Raw genomic sequence first — 22,313 nt, 5'->3', positions numbered from 1 at the left:
GGTTTCCACTTTGTGTTTATTTTGTAATTGTAGAAATAGTCCTTCCAACCCTTGCCAACTGTGCGCTTGTAGTACTCCGCTATGACGTCACCTGCACCTGCCTACCCCAAGACACGTGTGGCGCCATCGTTAGGAGGAAGCTAACGAACTCGGAACCCACGATAACAACACAGATATTGAACATAACTGTGTCAATTTCGATATAGCGATTGCGTTTTGGATACAACTCCGTTGTGTGGCGAAAAAAAATTGCAACCGACAATAGAATTTTGGTAAGCCACGCATTAATGCTAGCTGCGCTGTTAGCAATAGACCCCACTTAAGCTTTTAGTTCACCATACTTTTGTGCTTTGGTCCTGTTACATATGTTTGCCTGAAATCTGCTATTAGCAAGAGAGGGCCTAATTTTTGCTTTAGTTTCTTAGAGATAAGCCACGGCTGATTTTCACTTAAAGCGTTTGAAAAGTTTAATATTTACGTTTTTAATTTTAAATGTTCCCACTAAGACCACGTGGAAAGGACCTTAACGCGCCCTTGTGTGTACTGCCGCCTGATCAGAAGAGAGGCCAATGTTCTAGTTTGGCAATTAAATGTTTTTAGCATATTTTATGGTTTTCAAATGTAATCAGATCAGCCCAAACGAGCAAGTAGAAGACTGACTGTGTGGATGCTTTTGTTTGCAAGCAACACTTCATTGCTCCCAATGCCAATGGAAACATGCAGCACTACCATTTGCGGGGCTACGAGATGAAGCTTCTTGGAGAACTCCAGAAACAACAAAACAGCGCCCAGTTCTGTGATACACTTTTGCAAACGGATGGTGAGGCACACAGGGTATAATTCTCTTTGAAATTAACTTTAAAGCTTAAATCTGAAGTGAGTTAATTTGTATCCATCTTTGTCTTGTAAAGGTATCTCTGTACCCACCCATAGCTGTGTTCTAGCAGCTCTTAGCCCTTACTTGTCTCAGAAACTGTTGGCCACACCATATCCTCCACCTGGACAAAAACGTCAGCTCCAGCTTCAGCCTTTGAAGGCCCACACCCTGTTGAAGCTGGTTGGTCTACTCTACTCAGGGGAGTTGGAGGTAAAGGGAAGCGTGGAGCAGAATGATTTGATGGATGCAGTCCGGACGTTTGGGATCACACCCCTCATAGAAAGACCGAGAAACGAGGCTACAATGGACGAGGAACTCCAGAAGAATCATGTTGGGAGTTTTAGTAAATGTTGCAAGTTTACAAATGCAGGCAGAGAGAAGGCTAAATGCAGGATAATAAAAGATGCACTAGTACACATTGAGACGGCAGTAAGGAAAGATACAGATCGTTCAGTGGAAAAGAAAAGTTGCGTATCCACAGGTACACAAACGCCATTAGAAAATCAGACTAAACCTCTAACTCCAGAGCATATCAGATGGCCAACCCAAAACATCCCATTAGATGTGTGTGTGACAAGATCACACCAATCTTCTGTCTTGATCACAAATGCAATGTCAAATGGCGAAGTGTCCAGCCACTGGACCGCCAGTTCCGACACTGACACTTCCTTCTCTCAGAGACCTCAGCATCGATGTTTTGATTCTGTTGGCAGTACTCATGTGCTGACGCAAACAAAGGGCAATAGTAAGACAAGTAGAGATCAAGTAAAGAAGAAGCCAGAAGACAAAAATGCCAATTCAGCAGAGACTAGGCCTGCAGTTGCCAGTATAGCAAAGAAGAACCTTGCCAAGATGAAACTGATGGAGTCAACGCAATTTTCTGTTAAGGTAAATTAAGAAAATTATGTCAAAATGTTGCAACACTTGCCACTATCAACAATGTTTTTTAAACACTATTCAACTTAAAGTATGTTGTAGCTTCTGAATGACATTGGGAACATCTACTTATGACTACATATTTGAGCATTAAATATACAATTCTGCTACCAATGACTAAAATTATAATCCACACTTGTTTGCTCAGTTTCAGCCAACCGAGAGAGATGTACTTGATCCTTTCTTCAAATTTGATAGAACAGAAGAAAGACATATTTGCGGGATTCCAGTGTCAGAAAAGTGGTGTGGTTAAAAATGTACAACCCATAATAGTACTCCATAATGACAAGCAAAATGAATACAATCACACAGATGGCTTTTAGGATTGGTGTCTTAATTGTCTTTATATTGTACGTAGGGACTTCCTCACACATTTTTATCGTCCTCTTGAGTCAGGACAGATAAAGTGCTGTAATTGTAATTCTGCTTTGCAGGTGAAGCTGAGAAGGAGGACAAAGGAAAAAGTATGGGAGGTTGTGTCCACGCAAGATGAGGATGACACAGTGTCGGTGTTTGCCTCCTTGTCTGAGGTAAAATACATTGTTAGAGACTCACTTAACTTTTAGTTTTAGGTTCTGAATCCTTCAAGAAAAGCGTTGATTTTGTTTTTGTTTTATTCACAAGAATAGCTTTTGTCCCCCAGTATATGGGCATGGACTGGACAGTAGATTCACAATGGTAAGGAGTTTGGTGCGACAGTAAAGTACTGTATTTGTGGACAAAAGCAAACAGCCGGATGGGAAGGCTTGGGAATCTGTGTGTCAGTGCAAAATGTCACCCACATTTTAATGCACCTGAAACAAATCAAGCTAACCGCAACCTACAAATTCTTCTTTAAATATATCATTTGTGGCAGCACGGTGAGTGACTGGTTAGCACATCCGCCTCACAGTTCTGAGGACCTGGGTTCAAATCCGGCCTCGCCTGTGTGGAGTTTGCATGTTCTCCCTGTGCCTGCGTGGGTTTTCTCCCGGTACTCCGGTTTCCTCACACATCCCAAAAACATGCATGGTAGGTTAATTGAAGACTCTAAATTGTCCGTAGGTATAAATGTGAGTGCGAATGGTAGTTTCTTTCTGTGTCCCCTGTGATTGGCTGGCGACCAGTTCAGGGTGTACCCCGCCTCTCGCCCGAAGATAGCTGGGAGAGGCTCCAGCATACCCGCGAGGGACCCTAGTAAGGATAAGCGGTATGGAAAATGGATGGATGGCTATATCATCATACAAACATGTGAGAGCAGCCTGGATTCTAGGCTCTGCAGGGGTGTGAAACTCATTTTTGTCACGGGCCACATCGTAGTTATGGCTTCCCTCTGAGGGCCGTTATGACTGTGAACCTATATAAAGGGAATATCACATATAATTAATTACACAACAAATTAATTAATAACTAGTTTTAAAATCAGAAGCCTATAAAACACATTGTTCAATTACTACATTTCTTTTCAAAGGGGGGTTGGTAACAAAAAAATGGTTGCAATATCTCAACGCTATTACAATAGAAAACAATGAGCCATTTTGATTTGCTTTCGCGGACCACATAAAATGATGTGGCGGGCCAGATGTGTGCTCTAGCGAGTCTCTGGGTACTGAAATTTACGCAATGCAAACACACTGACTTCGCCAGTCTGGGAAAACTCACACCAGGCATTTCCCACGAGTTTGTGTTGTATGTAGATACCGTATTGCAATTTTTAGGAGACGCTTTCTTTGATAAAATAATCTTGATCCCACCTTCTTTTCTTCCTGTTGACTTTGTATTTCCTTATTTATTGCAACTGCTCCATCCATAACATTCAACCACTAAAACATTTTTTTCTGTTCAGGAATGTGAGTAAGTAACTATTTGACACATATATCAAGAAATATTCATGTGCTTTATCACATCTGTAATTCTCAAAGAGTAGTACGCAAAACAGTCCCTGAATTAAATACTAATAAAATTCACGACAATTAAAACATGATTCAGTCAAACATATAAGAATGAAGATTATGCAGCCAGTTTGAACTTTAAATAAAATCGAGTACAGTACATTTACTTTTCAAATACATTTGAGTTGTATTCAAATTTCAAGTACAGTACTATACATCGCATTTAATTTTTAAGAAACATTTGATTTTACATATTTTCCCATATTCAAGCACAGTGTTAATGTTTGAACTGCACAATGTTGCAGTGGCTTACAATAATAAATACAGGAATACTATTAGGAATAAAACCTACCTCATTTTTCATGAACAGGCGCACTGTGTTACTGTATTTTAATGTTAGTCATTATGTTGGTACTTCCTGTAAATAGTTTGAGAAATGATTGTTGAATGATTGATTTGATTGATAGATTACATTTATATGTATATACATATGTATATATAATGTATATGTGTATACAGTATATAACATATATATATATATATATATATATATATATATATATATATACACACACACACACACACACACACAGAGTATTCTTATATTTGACTACATTTAATTCCTTCCATAGTAAACAATACATTTACACTGTTCAATATCTTCATTTAATTGCTAATGACTCAATACAACTGTGTAGCTGCTGATGTATAGAATGCATTACAACCTGTATATTTGGTCTGATAGGTGATCATCTCTTTCTAGGAATCCCACCAAAGTGCAGCTCAGTCATCGCATAACCACATTGCACAAGTTGAACCAAGCAATTCCACTAAACCGCCAATCCACCCCAATACCATATCTGAACCATCACATCACTTCATTGATCACACTGCCCAACACCAAAATGGAACGCTCCAATCGGCTCCTGTTCCACAGCCTCAGGGCCTTGCAGAAGAATCTGATGAGCAGATAGAGAAGATGTTGGAGGACATCATGATGGGTCTGAACATCCTGCCCGCATTGGAAGCTCCGGAGGACGACACAGGGCAGAGTAAGATGCTATCAGACGCCCCTTCTGCTGAAAGTCCGCGTTACCAGATCTTTGGGGAACAAAGTGTCCATATGTCAACATGCACAGGTACTGGGACACAAGCCTTTACAGTTCTTTATTTCACACTTGTTTATTTCGGTAGCTATTATAAAAAGTTTGCTGCATATGTCACAGGCACAAATCGAGCAACATTTATGCAATCAGTTAAATTTCATTCACAATTATCACATTTCCTATACCCGTGAGTTATTCATGGTACTGAAGTTGCAACAGATTTTGAAGCCAAAAGAGCATGATTTGAAAAGTAATTTGATTAATTTAGATAACTGTCAGTCCTCATCTTCCGGATGTGTTACTAGATGCTCATATAAACTAGTTGGGGTGTGAGAAATCATTTATTTTTATTTTTATTTTTTTGATGCTGCGCAATGCTGATGTAAAAGATTCTGAATTGATGAATAATTGTCAATTAATCATTAGATCATGTAATGCTGGAAGACAAAAAAGACAAAAAAAAGTGGACGGTGATATTGACGGTATTGCCAGTGACAAGCTCATATGTTCTTTCGCACCGACAACAGAGAGTCAAGCTATAACATTGAATATTTAAACTTCATTTTTCAGGGTGATTATCTTTTTAAAGAACCTGTAAAGTAACTTCAGTGATTTGTTTTAAATGTGTTATGCATGTTTGAAGCTAACTGCTGAAAACATGTTCAAAGAACTGTGTAGTTTACTTGTCAGTTGTGGAGATATAGCTTTAAACGCTCTTTAACAATTTCAGTTTTTCAAATTGTTTTAGGGCCGTGGCTAGAACAATGCCTAGTGACGCAGTTTGACGTCTAGTATGAGTGCCCTCCACCCCAACCATGTAAGAACTTGATTGCCACCATTTGCAGCAGCGGTCATCCTGTGCAGTTGTGATGTGCACTTAGCTAGATAGCTATGCCTGTACCCCAAAATGCATCTTCCCTTCAGATAGTCCATTGGCATGGCTGCTTTAGAGCGCCTTGTTGTCAGCCATGAGCGCGTGCACATCATGCCCTGCTGTGTTTCTTTTGTACCGTGCCTGTAATATGTTTGGTTCTACTGTTGCTAGTACATTTACCCAGTCATTGGAGCCCTGATCTTGCCCCTCCTCTGACCCAGGTGGTGGAGTACTAGGACTGGGTGATTTTGTGCTCCCAGTTCGACTCGCTAGCTTAGAAGAAGTGTGGGAGGCGGGCCTGGATGTTCTGCCGCTCTTGTGCCATAAAAACTATGATGTCCTCTGAATCACATTGACCCAACTCTCAGCGTCAACTTTGTAGTGACCAAAATGGAACTTGACAAAAAAACTGTTACTGAACCAAAAATAACATGTTCCAGACTCCAAAGACTTGTTTTATATTCCTCACACAAAACACTGCAGCCATTCCGCTCTCTATCTGTCAGCACTCAACGTACAATAGAGAATAGATATAACCATCATCTCATGGCCGTCACGTCAATGGTCCACATTCAGCATGGCTGCCACGTAGGCACAAGAGGGGACGTCTTTTGGAATTGGATCTACTCGTACTGTACTGTACTGTATATCTGTGACCCGTAAATAAATCAGTCTCATTCTCTGTCTGCATTGCGCCACATCGCCAGTAAACAACAGCGGCCAATTCTGGAACTAACAGACTTTGTCAACGACATTTTAAGTGACAAATGGAAACTATTTTTGGACACGTGTGATCCCAACGGTCCGTTTTATCTGTTTTATCGGGGTCCGTTTTAGCGAGGTTCTACCGTATGTGTGTGTGTATTAACAAAATAGACAAATATAAACAAATAGAAATAATTTTGGTAATCCTAATTGACCTAAAACAGGAAAATGATTTATTATCAGACAGTCATGAAAAAAAGTATTTTTTTACAATCATGGCTAAAAATAATAATTTTGAGCACGACTGAGTGTGTGTATGCATATATATAAAATGTATAGGCTTTACACAATCAGGATTTTTGGGGCTGATCAGAGAGTTAAAAAAACAAAAACAAAAAAAAACCAATCACTGATCCGATCACAAGATGGAGCAATGTGTCTATTTAAATGACTTGTTCATTTACTATATATACTTGTGTTCTGTATACTGAGTATCTTCAAAAATATTCTCTTGTCAGGTCATGTATTTTAATAAGTCAGGTCAAACCAACATTACAGCATGACAGAAATAATGGGTGGTAACTGACTGTAATTGAATTACTTTATTGTAATTTAATTACTTCACACGCACCGAAACTTTAGAGCATGATTCGACAGAACGGCGGCATGTTTACATACCACCGTTAGTGCGAGCACTAGCTTGCTAGGCTACATAACATTTTGTTGCCTGCTTGCGAGTCATATCATATTAAAAGTACGTGAACATACCTCAAGCAATCCTTCAATGAACGTCTTCTCCCGAGCACCGGTGATCACCACCACCACCACGTTTTTCCCCATTTTCTTCTATTTTGACCAACATAATACACGTGCGATTGATTGTTTTTGCCGTGGTAATGAGTGTATCTGGTCGTTTTTGAGTTAACAAGATAAACCCAGTGATCGTAAAAGACAGGATGCGTTTGTATCGGAATACAAGATTTTATTGCAGTAGTCTGACATAGTGCAATCGTGAAAGACCAAGTTTGTCTTGTAGTCTGATCCAGACATTATGTGTTGTCTGTCTCAGCGGATACCGATTAAGCCGATCAGATCGGTGTAAAGTCTAATAATTTATGAATGTGGATGGTTGTTGGCGGTCGGAGGCCCCCGTAGGTGCAGAAAGGCAGCCACACCTCTGTCAGACTGCCCCAGGGCAGCTGAGGCTACACAAGTAGCATACCACCATCAGGGTGTGACTGTGTCATTGGGTCCCTGGGGCCACCTCCGGGTAACCTGTTGTCATGTCTGTGCACCAGTGCACAAGGCAAGGTCCATAAAGACATGGATGAGAGAATTTGGTATGGATGAGTTTGACTGGCCTGCCCTCCGTCCGATGGAGCACCTTTGGGTTAATTTCGAGTGAAGAGCGAGCATTCAGAGTTTTTTTTTGCAAAAGTAAGACAAGCCTCTGCTCAGCAGTGGTTTTCGCCTTGGAACTCTGCAATGGATGCCATTTTTGCTCAGTCTCTTCCTTATTGTTGTGTCATGAACACTGACCTTAACTGAGGCAAGGGAGGCCTGCAGTTCTTTAGAAGTTGTTCTGAGTTCCTTTGCCCACCTGGATGAGTCATTGCTGTTCTCTTGGGGCAATCTTTGTAGGCTGGCCACTCCTTTTTAGATCTTTTGTCCGACTTGATTTTGTTGGCACAGATTCTGTTTAAGTGATTTCTTGATTGAACAGGTCTGGAGGTAATCAGGCTTGGGTGTGATCAGTGAAAATTAACAACAAACTGTGATTAGCCACAATTAATTCATGCTTTAACAAGGGGGGTATTTATTTTTTTGCACAAGGCCTGGTAAGTTTGAATATTTTTTTTCCTTAATAAATGAAAACATTTAAAAAAAAAAAAAAAAGCATTTGAAGTTCACTTGGGTTATATTTTTCTGATATTTACATGTGTTTGATGACCTTCAACATTAAAGTGTGGCAACTATGTAAAAATATAAGAATTTATGAAGGGGGCCAATACTTTTTCATGGCACTGTGAGTGTGTGCGTGTGTGTGTGTGCATGTTTGTGTGTGTCTGTGTGCTTCGGTGGGGCCATTGGACCACCCCATGTCCCTCGTTGTGGGTGGTATCCCGTCCACCGGGTCGCTCTCAGGTGGGCCCCTGCATCTGACCTTGCTTCTCGGGTTGGTGAGGTGGGGTCCTCAGCCCCCGCGTTGCAGGCGCAGAGATTTCAGGTCACTTCTGACAGTTATTGTCCAATGCGAGACGGTGTCAATTCATCTGCATGTGTCCACAAGCACACACCCCTGGGACTTATTTGCTTGGTGTGGGGCCACTCACTCACTGCAATATATAACTCATAACCATGAAACCTTCCTGGGTCTCCCTTCACTTGCTTTCTGTTTCTATAGATGTTTAGAATTTACATAGCCACTCCCACCACACTTCAGTTGTATAGCCGGGTCTGTGCTGCATGCTTCCCCTCCTGTCCTAGTCCTTGTTCTGTCCAGTCCTTTCCTATATTGCCCTGTCCTTCTTTCACAAGGTGTAGCACTACTGCCCCATACAACACTCAAATCTAATGTCTAATGAACGAGGGATATAGTGTAATAATTTTTCCTCATCTTTCTCACAGCTAGTGTCCTGTCTTTTGTCTTTGTTATTTAGTTATCTTTTCACTGTTTCTTCCTTTTGTCAAAACTTTGTTCTGTGCCACTGAAATTTTCAATAAATATCCATAAGAATACAAAGAACCACAGTGGCAGCTTAAAAACTCCACTGTGGCACAGTAAAACTGTTCCGGCATAAAAAGTATACAGATTCACCATTCTGCTTGACCTAACAGCCGAACAGGATTAGTTAAAAAAAAATAAAAATCATGACATTAAGCAATTTCAGTAACAAGTCTAAAGTGTGAACAAAGCCTTAGTCATATGACTAATTTCTAATATTCATCAATTGAACTGAGCAACAATATTATGTGCGGGGTCTCAAAACTTTTCAGTACTATACGCATGCTTTTACAGATAACATTCTGTGTTCTGAATTATTTTTAACCTGCTCTGGGGTTGGTGGCACACAATACTTTTCAGGTCACTTTATCTTTTTCAGTTAGTAACTATCGAAACGTTGATGTTTTACAAATGTTTTTTTTGTTTTGTTTTTTTACAGCTCAGAACCAGCTCAACTTTAAAAGTGTGCCCCTTCTTGAGCCTAGTGGTGTGATAATGCCTCAGCAACCGTTTCTTCAGGCTCTCTCATCTGCCAGCTCAATGGGGCAAATTGATCGACTGAGCCAACATGATCGAACCTACCCACCCTTCCAGGAGAGGCAGCCCTTGTCTTCATTTTCTCCAACTTGTTTCAACGATATGCAACTTCCTAGATGCCTCTCACCAATAGAGCCATTCACTTCAGTAGGAATTGATGAGGCAACCACTAACGAGCATCAGTCTTCTCGCTGTGCAAGACCCTTGCTCACAGAACAGTCGTTACTAGTTTTTCCACTTTCTGATGGAGAAGACAAACGGCCACCTTTATCGAAGAGACATCAAAGCAAACTGCCAAAGCAATGCCTCAAACAACTGGAGTATGAACCACAGCAAAGCCGAAACTGTGCACTATCGTGTATTAAAAACAAGATGGGAATGTGTCCAACTGCTGCTGAAAGGAAGGCTTACCCCCAGAGGATAAAGAGAACTTTAGTACATAACAAAGGTGTTACTACGGATGGTAATGTAGTGCCTAAAAAAAGGAAAGTGTGTGTTGATTATCCAAAAGGTTGCAGTAGTTCAATCTGTGATGATCTTAGAAGTAAAAAAAACATAAGGATTTGCTCAGTTAGTTTGTCACGAAACAACGTCCTTGCAAAAGAAAGAAAAATGGCCACAGGTTCCCCGAAATCACCACCCAGTTGTTCAGGGAAACATGATCAACAGTCAACCACAAACGACCATCTGAAAAAGAGAACCAGAAGTACTGGGCCTAAAAAATTGGTGAATACGCGCCAAAGCCACATTAAGACCAGAGTGTTTCTGAAAACAACTCAAGTGCCACCAAGTGACACATGCACACAAAGTATCACAGATACAAACTCTGAGGTCCACAGTCCAACAGTTGCATCAAACACCAAAGTCTCTTTCTTCAAGAAGAAACGTGGGAGACCACCAAAAAAGGCTGCCCTTCCAGTCATTTTAAAGAGTGAAATCCAGGAGAAAATGGAAGAGGAATTGTTAAAGATAAACTTGGAAAAGAGTGATAAAATAAAAGGAAAAGGCCCAAAAATACGTAATGGAAGAGGTGAGGAGCAGGTTGTTCCACTGAAAAGTATTAAAAATGCTGCAAAATCTGATGATGACAGTGCGCCCAAAAGCATGGTTGCTTTCACAGAATTTCAGACTTTTGTAAAGACCCAACACTTAAAAAAAAAGAAATCAGCTGAAAGCCAAGAAGCTGGTAAGAATGTCTTAAATGGAGATAATCATGAAGACAATGACTTTATTCAGCTTCAGGTAGAATCTCCTGTAAATGTCAGTGTTTCGACTGGTCAAAATCCCAATCAAGTTCTCAACAAATCAACGGATGAGAGAGAAGGATTACAACAACATGGCTCAGGGAGGTCTTCAGGAAAGGGGACCACTTCAAGGGATGAGCATTCTTTAGAGGATGTGGTCAAAAGATCAGTTGCTCAACATGCTGAGATGGACCAAACACCCAAGATACAAGGTACTTTGTTTTTGATGTTGTGCATTCCCATGTGTTAATTAATTTCCATTTCGAAAATGAATGTACAGTGGAGGAAATAATTATTTGATCCCTCAACTGATTTTGTAAGTTTACCCACTGACAAAGACATAAGTGCGCTATAATTTTAACGGTAGGTGTATTTTAAATTGTTTAGTGCCAAAGACGTATTTAATGTTTTCATAAAACCATCCGTTTAGTGCCAAAGACGTATTAATACGTTTTCAGTGTGTGTGTGTGTGTGTGTGTGTATATATATATATATATAAAATTGTAATAGAGAGTTTGGCGCAGCTCCACAATATACATCTAAGGCTCGGGAAGGATTGTAGTATGATAAATCAACACCAGATGGCAGCAGTAGCTTTGACCAGAGCATTGTCAGCATGTCAGTGGAAGACCATATCCGGTGAGGACCCATCTGACGTGTACCATCGTCGTCCTTTTCCCAAAAAAGAAAGGGATGACGCTACGGCTACAAACGGCGTAACGCTGGTCGCGTCGAGCGTTCGAAGGCCCGCGGTGAGATCATGACCATATCCCGATCCACTTTGCCTGAAACGTGGACTGCCATCGGCCAGTCGGACTCTGATTACAATGAGCCTGATCCGGATTATCATCTAGGAGCAGCAGGGCGTCCTCCGTGAGCCCCCAGAAAGTCACGGAAGAGGTAAGAATTTGCTAACTTAAAAGCTAACGTCCCGAGCCTGAGTGGTTACTATGGTTACTGTTTTTAATCAAGCAACGTCCACAAATAAGCACGACAGTTTGTCCTACGATACTACACGTTTACAAATCATGCATCCTATAGACAAAAACATCAAGCATTGATAGCTAGATGAATTGGATAGATTTTTTTTTTAATTGTCATTCTTCCCAGTAGTAGTAATAACAGTAATTTTCAGACAGTGTGATGTCTAATGTGGATTTAAAAAAACAACAACATTTTTATACACCTTTCCCTATCGCACTGTAGCAACAACATAAATATTTTGTGGTTCTTCATACTGGAGCAATGTTTAATTTTTATGCTAATAATTTTTTTATCGTTTACAGTGGGTGCATCAAGCAGTGGTGGGGCTGTTCATGGCTGGTCGTCTGCTGACTGGGAACCCACAAAGGTCCCACATGCACGCACCCACACATGCCCACACACGCACGCGCACACATTCACACAGCTGTACATATTTGAAAATGCATGTGTTATACTTGTAAATAAAATGTTATTTTGCAATCAAAATACCCTTTTTTGTGTTATGTTGTTATATTAGTAGGAAAACGTAGATATTTGACCTATCATAAAAGCAAAAAAAAAAATTTGCTTCAAAGTGCAAGTTCTGCTTGAAATGCATCGTTTCACAAAAAGCTTTTTTCTTGAAAACGGGTATTTTCAAGAAACACCTATGTTCAACTGCTGTTTCCTAAAGAACGGTAAAAGGTACAAATGTACTTTTTTCCTGATGAAAGCAGAGGGTTAAATCTTTCTTTTGGTGGGTTCAATGTTTCTATAGCTAGCCGTCACTGTCGTCATCTTAGGCTGTTTCGTACTCCTTGAACGCTGGCAGCTAGATCCATTCCACACATCCACACACACATGTAATTGTGTGACTGCCCAACAGCATTCACACGTTATTCTACCTTTATTTTTATTATTCCGCCCACTTTTTTGGACAGGCTTCTCCTTCGCCATATTACATCCGATTCAGTTTATTCCAACTTGTTCAAAAAAATTCACGCCTCACGTGGCATTACTCATTTAGGTATTTTCACATTTCCCACAATACCATTTTTTGCGCCAAAAAATTGCCCATTCATTTCCAATGGCACATTCCACAAAACACATTCACGTCGTTCCCATTCAAAATTCAAAATGTTCAGCTCATTCAATTCACCTTGGGATCGATTTTCAACATTCCAAAAATTCACACCCACCAAAAATTGCAGCATTTTCACCAGATTTTCCACTTGTTGACCCATAAAATTTCCAAATTAGGCTATATTCTACAATTTTGACTCCTGCTTCAACATTTCTCAACCGATTCGCACCGTTTAAACGTCTACGTGTTCAGCACACTCTAGCCATCCTGTGAACCACTCCCATTTACCCAAATTTCACAAATTTTCAAAATAAAAGCCAGAAATTCAGATTTTTACAATTTAGCTAGTTTCCTTATTTCTCAACCGATTCACACCGTTTCAACTTCAACCTCTTCGCCTCATTCAAGCCATCGTGTGAACCACTCCCATTCCCCAAATTTTACAAATTTTCCAAATAAAATCCAGAAATTCAGATTTTATTTAATTTCTATTTTTATTTTATTTATTTATATATATATATTTTTTACAAATGTAGCTACAGTTTCCTTATTTCTCAACTGATTCACACCATTTCAACTTCTACATCTTCACCTCATTCAAGCACATGATTTCAATCAGCATTTCTGCACTCACACGCAATTTCTCCAGGAATTGCACAGTCTAGTTTCTGAATTTTAGTCTGCGATGGACTAATATGCGAAAGCGCATCGGCCTGAGGTTCCCCCTGTGCGCTCGGGACCTGCTTTGTAGTCACAGGAGTTGACGACACCAGAAAAAACACTTCCGCCGCTTCAGCTGTTAAGAAGTAACGATACTTTTACGTTTCAATGATCTAAATGTCGCTCGCTACTTTTATTTATCAATTATTGCTTATTCAGCAGCTATTTCGTACGTGGGACTTGGACTTCCATTCCAGCACATTGGGCGCTGTTTGCGCCAATCCAGTTTAAGCGCTAGTGACGTTTGTCTAGTTCACCAATCAAACGACACAAAGTCACATGACCTCACAGGTCGTCTTCTATTGGGCTTCCCGGGTTTAGGTATTTACACTAGATAAGCCAACCCGGCTGATTGTCGTGCCTACGTGGCGGCCATTTTGGAAAGGTTGTCGTCACTGTGAAGGCAACGCCGCACTACTCGTGTTTACATTTAGACAAAGAAAAAAAACAGCTTTCATGTATTGTAGTATTTGTCTGGCACTGCCCAAACGTGGATATTTCAACCTACTTATAACTTGAGAAATCACCTTGCAGTTAAAAAACATTTTATTTTTATTTTATTCGTGTTCATGCTGTGGTTAAAAAAATCTGAAGTTACTCACTGTTTACTCAGTACTTGAGTAATTAGTTTATTGTAGTTTTTACTCATACTCAAGTAATTTTTTTGGAGGACTACTTTTACTTGAGTCACATTATTGTCAAGTAACAGTACTCTTACTTGAGTACTTTTTTGGGGTAGTAAAATTGCTGCAACCCTTTAAGGAACCTTTTTTCCCCTAAAATGTTGTTTGAAACTTGAATTCTACAACTGGAGTGGCATTAAGCTTCTGTGTTCCGCTAAATGCTTATTTGTGAAAAAGTGGTACACATGGTAGTGCAATTAGTAGCAAAGTCAGACTGTAAAATGGTGAACAGGAAGAGCAGGCAAATCAAAAATTAGACTTTTTTTTGTGGGACTAACTGCATACATTGTGAAATTATTGCAATAGTTTGCAAACAAGGAACATTTTTCAGTATGTGATAAATATGAAGCAATATGTTTATCTAAAATAGAAAATACACCATTCTGTCTTAATACGAATGAATTTTGGACCATTCCCCTTTACAAAACCTTTGCAGTTTAGCAAAATTCCTTATCTAGTCGCCTTTTTATTACGTCATCCTTGTGCCTCACTCTCTAGCCATGACCAATCTAAGCCCTACACTTTGCAATCTACACAACAGTGTACATTCCTTGAAAGGTGGTTGTACTACCAGATATTTTTAATGGTATTTTTCCACTGGTTATTTTTGTTTTATTATGTCATATCAATTTTATAGTTTTTCTATATGAAATGTGTTTTATGGATGAAAGATCAGAGAATATTTTCATTAATTTCACGTAATTTTAAGGAAAATACTTTATCAGGAAATATATTATGGTGACATAAAATGATCTATTTAGGGATAGAAAATGTCCAAATCGCACAGCACTATGCAGAAACAACTTTGGTATTATCATATATAATGACAATGGTATCATATATCATTTACATTATTTTATTCCCTCACCAAATGAGAATTGGTACGGAATCAGATCGATAAACAGTATCAATAATGGAATCTGAATCACTAAATTCTAGTCAATTAGCATCCCTACTTGTGATGTAAAATTATTTCCTTTACATTTGACATTAAATTCAGTTTTTTTGATGAATTTCTTCACCTGACATCTTGGTGCAGTGTAAATCCATCCATCCATCCATCCATTTTCTGAGCCGCTTCTCCTCACTAGGGTCGCGGGCGTGCTGGAGCCTATCCCAGCTGTCATCGGGCAGGAGGCGGGGTACATCCTGAACTGGTTGCCAGCCAATCGCAGGGCGCATAGAAACAAACAACCATTCGCACTCACAGTCATGCCTACGAGTAATTTAGAGTTTCCAATTAATGTATGTTTTTGGGATGTGTGAGGAAACCGGAGTGCCCCGGAGAAAACCCACGGAAGCAGGGGGAGAACATGCAAACTCCACACAGGCAGGGCCGGGGATTGAACCCGGGTCCTCAGAACTGTGAGGCTGACGCTCTAACCATTCATACACCGTGCCGCCTACAGTGTAAATATACTTTTAATTTGTCAAACATTGGTTCAAAACATTGTTCATTTCTCTTGGTAGGCCACACTTGGTTTATTAACACCAAGTAAAGACAGCTGGCTTTATTTTTGACGTGTAGCTGAGCCGTCAAATGTTGGAAACAATGAAATAAAATGTTTTAATTTGTATTTTAGTCACGTAATGTTAACAATACCTAGTGAAGATGACCCTTCCGTAATGTGCACAACAATGTTGTTGGATGGTAGCCAGCGAGAGTATACAGAATCTGGTGTTGGTGTATCAACTGTATCTCAAAGGAACAATTAAGTATGTGGGAATATCAATATACACTCCGATACACTGATATGGGCAAATGATAGATTGCGAGGCAAAACTAATGCACACTGTTGCAGCGGATAAACTTTGTTTTTTATACAAAAGTCATCAGTGAAGAAGTTGACTACTTGTTCTCATTTGTTTTCCAGAATTGAACTTTGTTGTGATGCCGAATAAACATAGTAACCCAGGTTGCTCCCCTAGTGACAGACAACCATGTCCTCAAAATCAAATGTCTTTGGAGCCCAACATGAACCCCCAGATCAGTACATGTTCGTCTCCTGCCGCTGGTGCACCAAATAGCCCAGAAAGCAGCCAAGAAGGGGTAATCGAGGTAGATGCTCTGCTCTCCTCCCCAGAAAAATTGCCTGTCATCAGGCAATGTGAGTATGCACTCGGCCACACTGATACTACACAAAGTGAAGAGGAGGGAGAAATTGATGTGACAGGAGATGAGATGGGCTGACATTGATATGTGTGCATACTTTTGTTGTTGTTGTGTGACAAGTGGTCATTCCTAATTTTCTCTCTGTTGTTGAACTTTTACTTCTATATCACGCCGTTGCCAGATGTCTAGTTGGGTGACCATCTTTGTATAATACACTTTTATATCTTGTTGTTTTTCCATTGTCAGTGGTTTTGTTTGTGTAAAGTTTTGTGTAAATATTTTTGCCATTTACTAATCCGGTAAAGCAGGTAAAACGTTGCTTATTCTGTTGTATGTATATAATTTGTTATGTTTGGCTGTTGGAGTAATAATGATTGAAAGCATTTTGCATACCGAGACTGAATAAAAAAACTCATTTGAAGCCTGTGTTATACAAAACATTGTAAATGTATTTTGCTGTTATTGTTAATTACATAATGTTGATTTACATGTTTGCCTTCGTGATTGTTTTTATTTAATGCTCTTCCCTTACGGAAAGTACATATTCTGCACAGTAGAGGGCGCGCTGTGCCTACTCGTCATAATCATATACGCTTGAATTCAACTTTATTGACATCGGAAGTGATGGCGGAAACTGAATGCACGTGTATGCTTATGACTTGAAGGTTACACCGAGACTCACCGGCAAGGAAGTTCGTTCTTGTGTGTCATATAGAACAGGTAACCACGACGGTGTGGTAGACAGCAGTGCAATACAGTCATGGATCCCATGAAGGCGCAGCAACTGGCGGCGGAGCTGGAGGTGGAGATGATGGCTGACATGTACAACCGGTAAAGTCGAAATAAGCTAACGTGACCTAGCTACCGCAGTGGCACCCACTGGTCATTCATTGAAATTGTCCTGCTTTGTTTTGAGGCGAAGTTGAAATAATGCAATAATTTATTATATTAACCATTGCAGTATGACCGTGGGCGGAATCCCATAGAAATGCTAGCTATAGTGAAAGTTTTAGTGTTAAACCAGTGGTACTTTTTAACTCGACACCCTGGGACTTACATTTTCTTATCGACTCATTTCTATACAAGTTAAGCACGATATTGAAAACGTTCATTAATAATAGCCTTTGAAACATGTACAGTAGACAAATGCTTTAGCATAACTACACAAACCAAAGTGCCTTTTAGAGTACCTTAAGAAACCGAGAACGAACATGACAATTGCAGTTAAAATGAAGAAAGATCACAATTGCACAGAATACGGGCAACAAATATTCACATATATCCTGGCAGCGGTATATTCGTTATAACAAAATTCCTTTAATTACGGGAACATGGGCGTGCCGAATCCAAATACATGTATTGTTACACCCCAATTAATGTATCTGATGCATGTCTATCAAAAATATTTCCCAAATAAAACGCCAGTATAACCTGGATCTACGTTAGTTTACTGGAAAGTAATCAAATGAAAAACTGCAATCACGGCAGTAACTGAGTGTGCCTCCTAATGTTGCATGACATATTCCTACTCGTTCATTGCAGGTGCTATTTCAATGAACCTTTATGAAGGAAATCCTCCCAAATCTACAAAGCATTCATGTTAGATCAATTGAAGATTCTAAATTGTCCACACGTGTGAGTGTGAACGTTTGTCTGTGTCCTGTCATGGACTGGTGATACCAGTCCAGGGTGTACCTCGCCGTCTGTCCAAAGCTGGGATAGGCTCCAGCTCACCTGCTATAAGTGGTTAAAAAAAAAAAAAAAAAAAGGATGGGTCAACATTGCTCTAGGATAATGATAATGAATGCAGTGGGACCTTGGTTCGGACTACAACAGAATGTTATGTAAACCAAAACAATATTTACTGTTAGAAATAGCGTAAACACAATCTGTTCCAAGCACCTGAAATCGCAACCTGCGGTCGCTGGCAGGCATGCGGGCGGGCGCAGAGCCCTCCCCAGTTCCACGCCGCCACCTACCTAACCTCCCTCCCTACCGAACCAACTACCCACCCCACCACTGAGGCAAAGTCGGCCCAATCCCCACATGCTTCCAGATCTCGTCCGTTCTCGTAAGCTAAGCAGGGTCGGTACTGTTTAGTACTTGGATAGGAGACCGCATAGGAATACCAGGTGCTGGGGTTGGGCAGCAGGCCAATCAACTGCTCACGTAAAAAACTACAGATTACAGAAACTGCAATTATGGCCTAATTTCCCTCATGGCATTGGGAGCTCTTACTTAATAACTAAACACCTGAAAATATTACCCCAAAAAAAGACATCAGATCAAATAACTATAGTTTTACATTACAGAAAACATTGAAATATAGACAACGCATGAAGTGGATAAATGTTTCACATCACTTTTACCTATATTGAAGACTCTTGATGGCATATGAAAGATGGCATATTTTTGTTTTCTTGCTTTCTTTATAAAAAAAAAACTGGTACTGAGAACTTGCTGTTGTATTGTGTAAAAAGGTTCAACAGAAGGCATGGTGTAGTCCACAATTCAAGCTTTTAACAACAACTCAAGACAACATTGGCGCATCACATCCTGTCAAAAGTTTGGCCTTTAAAATAAAAGCACGCTAGTATAAAAACTAGACTTTACACCGATTTTATCGGCCTCATCGGTATCGGCCGATAATTAGCATTTTATGCTTATCGGCTGATCAGCTTTGTCATAATTCGCATTGATCGGCTACGCAAAAGACATTGACTCCGCGTCGCCATCGTGCACATTATATTTAAATCCAAAAGCTAGTTTATTTTTAGCCTTGTCGCGTGTCTTTTGACGTAGTACTGTAAATATCTGACGGTCAATAAAGTTATTTTAAAAAACATGTCAGCGGTGTGGGACAGACAACACGTAATGCCCGGATCAGACTACAAGACAAATTTGCTCCTTCACGATTGCACTATATAAGACTACTGCAATAAAATCTTGTATTCCGATACCACCGCATCCCGTTTTTTACGATCATTGGGCTTTATCTTGTCAACTCAAATGCGACCGGATACACTCGTTACCGTGGCAACGACAACAAGAGTGGATCGCGCCGACTGTATTATAAGGTAAATGGGGAAAAACGTGTGTTGGTGGTCACCGATGCTCAGGACAGGAGAGGACGTTCGTTTAAGGCTTGCTTGAGGTATGTTCACATACTTTTAATACGGCTCGCAAGAAGGTAACAAAAACGTTATGTAGCCTAGCAAGCTAATGCTAGCGCTAACGGTTGTACATATATGGGCCGCCATTCTGTCGAATCACGCGCTAAAGTTTTGGTGTGGGTGAAGTAATTTAATTCCAGTAAGTTAGCACCCATTATTTCTGTCATGTTGTAATGTTGGTTTGACCTGACTGATTAGAATACACGATCTGACGAGAGCAGTGATTTCCAACCTTTATGAAGCCAAGGAACATATTTTACAATTGAAAAATCTCACGGCACACCAGCAAGCAAAAATGTCACAAAAAGTGGATACATTAATTACTGTATGTACTTCCTGCCATCTAATAGAAGACAAATTATTTGTTCTGTATGTCACTATGCCTCACTGGCATAAATAGATGAACAAAGATACATTATTTATTGTAAATATATTTTTTGAGCAATTAAGTACACAAGTATATACAGTAAATGAACAGGTCATTTAAATAGACACATTGCTCCATTTTGTGATCAGATCGGTGATCGGTTATCGTTTTTTTAAACTCGCTGATTGGTGATTGGCCCCAAAAATCCAGATCGTGTAAAGCCTAAAAAAACAGTTTCACCACACTTTTTTTTGTCATCTTGGTGGTTTATTTAGCAGTCAAACTCAAAATATATTGTGCTTGTTTGAGTTGACCTGATTTTTTTTTACAAGCTGATTCACGCCGATGTTTCCTAAGTTTTGCTGAGCAGACCGGAGGGGTTATTGCCTTGAGTTGTTAATGAAAGTTTGCATTGAGGAATACGCCTAGCCGTCTGTTGAACCAATTTTACACACCTTAAAAATGGTTTGGCTTAATGTGCATCATTTGTGGAAAATGACTGGCAGAGTCATGCATTTCCTTCTCTACTAAGGCCAAGAGGATGTGTGAAAACTGGGACTAAATCGTGACAAAAAAATAAATTAAAAACCGAATTGTATAAAACGCTAGGGCACACGAAAACCAAAGTTCCACTATATTTGTATTATTTACTATACAGTGCAGTTTGTCTTCAGTGAATTTATAGTAAACCATTGCCAAAGGAAACAATAGAAATAGCACCAAACTGTCATAATCATAAAACCTTCACCTTATGTTTAAGTAATATTTTAATATTCTTAACTGTCACACAAATTTGAAAAGAAATTACCCATATTCTATTGAAAAAGACAACTGTAATGACACATTTTTAATGCAAAAATGATTTGAGTTGCTGGTGTGCTTCACATATTCTCACTAATAAGATGTCGCAGAATGGTGAAAAGAAGTTAGCCACTTTGAAATGAAACACTACGACACTACAAAACAAATAATAATACCTCAAATACATTCTTCCAGAATGACCAACGCCTGCCACAGAAAGTGTGTGCCCCCACATTACAAAGAGGCAGAGCTGACGAAAGGCGAATCCGTGTGCCTGGACCGCTGCGTGGCCAAATACCTGGACCTCCACGAGAGGCTGGGACGCAAGCTAACAGAGCTCTCAGTCCAAGATGAGGACATGATGAGGAAAGCAGCTGTCGGCAGCGGATAGTGACACTGACAACGGGATAAGATGCTGAAGACTAAGACAGAATAATGACAGCGGAATTAGCGTGTGTGGATTCTTGAAAGGAAGTGTTTTATTTGGGTTATGTCTGTGGGCAAATGCATCAGAATTTAAGTTCATTTGGGTCCAGTGGGAGAAACTGTCGGGGGTTATACAATGGGGTCTGAGCACTTTGTGCGCCTGCAGTATGAGAACAACTTAAAATCCTTCAGAAACAGTCTTAACAGCCTCTGGATGTGGAATAAACAGGCCCGGTCGTTCAGTGGATAAATTCCTGGGATGTTTGCATTTATTATTTGGTTTTATTTGGCTCAGTCATACAGAGATACTTTCATTTTTAAAATGCAGTATGTCACAAACAGCTCTATATTTAGTTGAGGACTTACCGTTACGCTAACCTCCGTTGGCCAGCTAGCAGTTACAAGTTGAACAACTGTCAATGTTCACCATCCGGACCGTTTTCCACTTCATCTTAAGAAGTTTACCACCCTACGTTGTTTGGCGCGCACATCACAAAGAACCTCGCCTGTCGATCGGAACTCTATTGACTTCTATCATGCTGTTGTTTACTGTCAAGCCATGCTGCTATCAGCTGGGAACCAACGCTAGCTACATTTTAACTACCCCATGGGTCATTGTCAAACGTCCTTGGGTCCCATGAAAGGCGCTTTATAAATCTATGCTATTATTTCATTTGACCTCAACTCTTAAAAGCACTACAATGACGTGCGTCCAATGTGAAACAGTTGGTATTTGAAAGCAAAATGAGGAATATTTAAAATGTGCTTGGTCGCTGACCTGTTCATGTCTGTGGAAAAAGACCCCCATGACCCCCACGAAACACATTGAGTTATGTCATTGCTACCCTGCTCAGATATTGTCACATGAACTTTACTCTGTCATTCTTGTGCATATTGTTGCGCTGTAAGTGGGACATGTTTTTTTAATTTTTTTTTTATTTTTTATGTCATTTTGGTGTGTTGTCTTTACCCAGTCTGTCAGCCTTCCAATTGCATATCAGCGGGGCTGCGATGTTTTCCCCTCTTAACCTCAATAAAGCAATCTCATCATTTGAGTAACTGAGTGATATCAATATGCACTGAGGCGGATATTGGTGGAGTGGTTATT

General features: G+C 39.9%; 2 protein-coding genes across 4 annotated transcripts; both read left to right on the top strand.

Annotated features, from left to right (window-relative positions):
• Nucleotides 1-86: 86 nt before the first annotated feature.
• LOC133476505 (uncharacterized) lies at nucleotides 87-16,927 on the top strand. 3 transcript variants are annotated; one of them, XR_009788068.1, is made up of 9 exons: nucleotides 87-272; nucleotides 685-820; nucleotides 912-1,765; nucleotides 2,248-2,343; nucleotides 4,448-4,823; nucleotides 9,534-11,087; nucleotides 11,563-11,775; nucleotides 12,162-12,226; nucleotides 16,200-16,310. XR_009788068.1 is itself a non-coding variant. In XM_061769976.1 (7 exons), the coding sequence occupies exons 2-7, from the start codon at nucleotides 718-720 to the stop codon at nucleotides 16,514-16,516; spliced, it is 3,300 nt and encodes a 1,099-aa protein (XP_061625960.1). In that variant the 5' UTR covers nucleotides 88-272; nucleotides 685-717; the 3' UTR covers nucleotides 16,517-16,927. The 3 variants fall into 3 exon arrangements, 1 of the variants encoding a protein (XP_061625960.1); XR_009788067.1 differs by lacking the exon at nucleotides 16,200-16,310 and having other exon boundaries at nucleotides 12,162-12,345; XM_061769976.1 differs by lacking the exons at nucleotides 11,563-11,775; nucleotides 12,162-12,226 and having other exon boundaries at nucleotides 88-272; nucleotides 16,200-16,927.
• A 119-nt stretch (nucleotides 16,928-17,046) lies between these two features.
• Nucleotides 17,047-22,260, top strand: timm10 (translocase of inner mitochondrial membrane 10 homolog (yeast)). The gene is made up of 2 exons (XM_061769989.1): nucleotides 17,047-17,269; nucleotides 20,975-22,260. Exons 1-2 carry the CDS (start codon nucleotides 17,199-17,201, stop codon nucleotides 21,168-21,170), a joined length of 267 nt encoding a protein of 88 aa, XP_061625973.1. The 5' UTR covers nucleotides 17,047-17,198; the 3' UTR covers nucleotides 21,171-22,260.
• The last annotated feature ends 53 nt before the right edge of the window (nucleotides 22,261-22,313 follow it).

This window comes from Phyllopteryx taeniolatus, chromosome 4 (genome assembly GCF_024500385.1).
Source record: "Phyllopteryx taeniolatus isolate TA_2022b chromosome 4, UOR_Ptae_1.2, whole genome shotgun sequence".
In the NCBI taxonomy this organism is placed as follows: domain Eukaryota; kingdom Metazoa; phylum Chordata; class Actinopteri; order Syngnathiformes; family Syngnathidae; genus Phyllopteryx; species Phyllopteryx taeniolatus.
The sequence above is the reverse complement of the archived record's forward strand: the minus strand, read 5'-3'. Positions and strand labels throughout refer to the sequence as shown.

Coding starts and splice junctions, on each gene's coding strand:
- LOC133476505 (XM_061769976.1), top strand. CDS start 718: ATGCAGCACTACCATTTGCGGGGCTACGAGATGAAGCTTCTTGGAGAA. Junction 4,824..9,533: donor CCATATGTCAACATGCACAG/GTACTGGGACAC, acceptor GTTTTTTTACAG/CTCAGAACCAGCTCAACTTT. Junction 11,088..16,199: donor CCAAACACCCAAGATACAAG/GTACTTTGTTTT, acceptor TTTGTTTTCCAG/AATTGAACTTTGTTGTGATG.
- timm10 (XM_061769989.1), top strand. CDS start 17,199: ATGGATCCCATGAAGGCGCAGCAACTGGCGGCGGAGCTGGAGGTGGAG. Junction 17,270..20,974: donor ATGGCTGACATGTACAACCG/GTAAAGTCGAAA, acceptor ACATTCTTCCAG/AATGACCAACGCCTGCCACA.